The 2,462-nt window shown below is 50.1% G+C and overlaps 1 protein-coding gene across 1 annotated transcript; it reads left to right on the plus strand.

Moving 5' to 3' along the window:
- Window positions 1–28: 28 nt before the first annotated feature.
- Window positions 29–1,702, plus strand: PENARI_c235G06752 (ankyrin repeat domain-containing protein; the record flags this gene model as incomplete). Its single annotated transcript, XM_022638198.1, has 2 exons — window positions 29–245; window positions 639–1,702. Coding segments are annotated over 2 exons (1,281 nt in total), but the record flags the coding sequence as incomplete, so codon positions are not given.
- Between the last annotated feature and the right edge of the window lie 760 nt (window positions 1,703–2,462).

The raw sequence follows: 2,462 nt of genomic DNA on the forward strand, positions 1-2,462 counted from the left end.
CTGGCATGGAACACTTCCTTGAAACAGTCGGTACGTCCGAGAATGCATTCGCACGCAGTATGCGCCACTATACGGCCAACCAGTGGCCTGCGTGAAGGGATATCATTCCAGACCACTGCTGCAATCAGCTTCACTTGTGGCTGTAGACCGCGGTGACCATACATTGGCGAACAGATTGGCTACTGCGGTAGGCAGCGAAGTCGACAAATGCTGCGTTAGATTCTGGGTTGCCTATGAATTTCGAAGTGCGTGATAGGTTGTGATTTGTTCTTATGGCGCTAAATGCAAGATGTGGGTACGTAGAGATAGATTCGTTTCCCAGGCCATCAACACACTACCAGGAACAGTTTTGGCGTTCCCAGGAGCTGGAAGCCAGAGATTCTCCAACTCCGCCTGAACATTGTTGTCAAGGCTTTGATGCTGCCGTGTGATTGCTACGCACCTCTCAGCGGACTGACAGACTACACTCCTAGCTGACCATGGAATTTGGCTGAGGTGGGTATATAAAGGCCTCCCATATCCTACTTTCACAACTCTCACCTCACCCCCATCTACATTTCGTTTGCTCAATCCGCTCTCCAATCACGGTCTGTTCAATTCGTTCTTACGGAGTTTACCGATGAGCTAATACATTACAGCCAAACATCAGAGACATGCCCAACGAGCTTTTGCTGTGGTTGTGTCGTATTTGGACGGTAGTGCATTATTTGCCCTCGCAAAATCATGCAAAAACTTTGATTTTAAACTGCAGCCCAGCATCTGGAAATACAACATCAAATTTCAGAACAGCAATCTGTTGCACTTGGCCGTCAAATACGACAACGTTGGTCTTGCGGAGGCTTTGCTCCAGCACAAGGCCAACATCAATGCATTTTACCGAGGCAAAACTCCTTTAATGAGGGCGCTCAAATACTCTTCCGCTGCTGTGCGGGACCTCTTGCTCAGTCGTGGAGACCTACACATCAACATTCAAAATCAAGCGCGGGAGAGCGCGCTGTGGTATGCTATCCACTACGGAACCTTTTCCGCCGTCAAAAGTGTCTTAAATCAACCCAACGTCCAGGTGGACATCAAGCACAAACACGGCCGAACGGCGCTCCACCTAGCAGTCTTCGCAGGCCGAATAGGGTTCGTGCATCTGCTACTTTCTAGAGGCACCGACCCTGATCTACAGGATGATTCGGGCCACTCGCCATGGGACTGTGCACGTCGCTTCAATAGACCCGTGATGGAAACGATTTTTTCAAACGATCCGATGGCCGAGGTGTTTCTTGGTACCCAATCATCACAGGAGGCTGAGCTACCTCTTCACCATGCAGTATCCTATGGGTCGGTAGATGTTGTCAAACGGCTTCTCGGACAAAAGGGCCTGAATTTGGACATCCAGAACCGGAATGGCTATACGCCGCTCCATCTCGCCATTCAAAGCGATCGCCTAGAAATGGTCAATTTGCTCCTAAGTCACCCCCGTGCCAACGTGAACTGCAAAGACAAAAATGGCAATACGCCACTTTGGCTGTCGACTTACTCGTCATGCGACGAGATAACCGAAAGGCTGTTGGCCGAGAAAGACATCAATGTGTCAATTTTGTTGGAGGCCGTGGGAGATTCGAGACGCTGTCTACATCTCTCCACCACGCCGCGGCCAGGTTGGATACCGTGCTCCTACGACGGCTGCTTGCGGTGCCAGGGATCAGCCTGAATCTCTGTGTTGGAGGCCACTCTCCATTCTCCGTGGCCGCATATCACGGACGCATGAACACGGTTGCTTGTCTGTTAAGTGTGCAGGGCGTGGAGATCAATGGAGTGGATGTAATAGATCCGCCCATTTGTCGAGCGGTTGCACATGGCCATCTCGATGTGGTAAGACTCTTGGTGCAGCAAGACGCACGTCTTAACATCAATGAAAGCACGATCGCAACTCACGACACTGCTCTCTGCATTGCCGCCGCTTGTGATGAATTGGAGATGGTTCAGGCACTACTAAGTCATAATCGGATTGATGTGAACCTCAGGAATCAATGTTCTGAGGATCCATTGATGTTGGCGGTCAGGGGCGGGAATTCCTCGATTGTTAATGCACTTGTGGTCAATCCGAGACTGACATACTTCAGTTTGGCAAAATCCCTGCATCTAACAAGGAACGATTGCATCCAGAGGGCCATTCGAAGCAGAATGGAAGATGCCAACACTCCGCAAAGATTGCTGAAGCGGTCTACAGGGAGAAGGTTTGGCGGTCTGGAAGAGCTGGCGACATCTACTTCGGGTAGCTGTCGTGATGCAATGCGGGACGGCCGAGTTAATCGACACGTTCTCCGCTAGCTACACTGCCCACATTGTCACTGGATCCGTAGTTTTTTGTTTATAATATATTGGGGTAATAAAAGCGATACTAGAACATGAGGGATTATTCGCAGAACATTCCACGAAGGCTATGCTATTCCAGATGCAAGCTACTTTCC

Source organism: Penicillium arizonense (genome assembly GCF_001773325.1).
Source record: "Penicillium arizonense strain CBS 141311 chromosome Unknown PENARI_contig235, whole genome shotgun sequence".
Lineage (NCBI taxonomy): Eukaryota > Fungi > Ascomycota > Eurotiomycetes > Eurotiales > Aspergillaceae > Penicillium > Penicillium arizonense.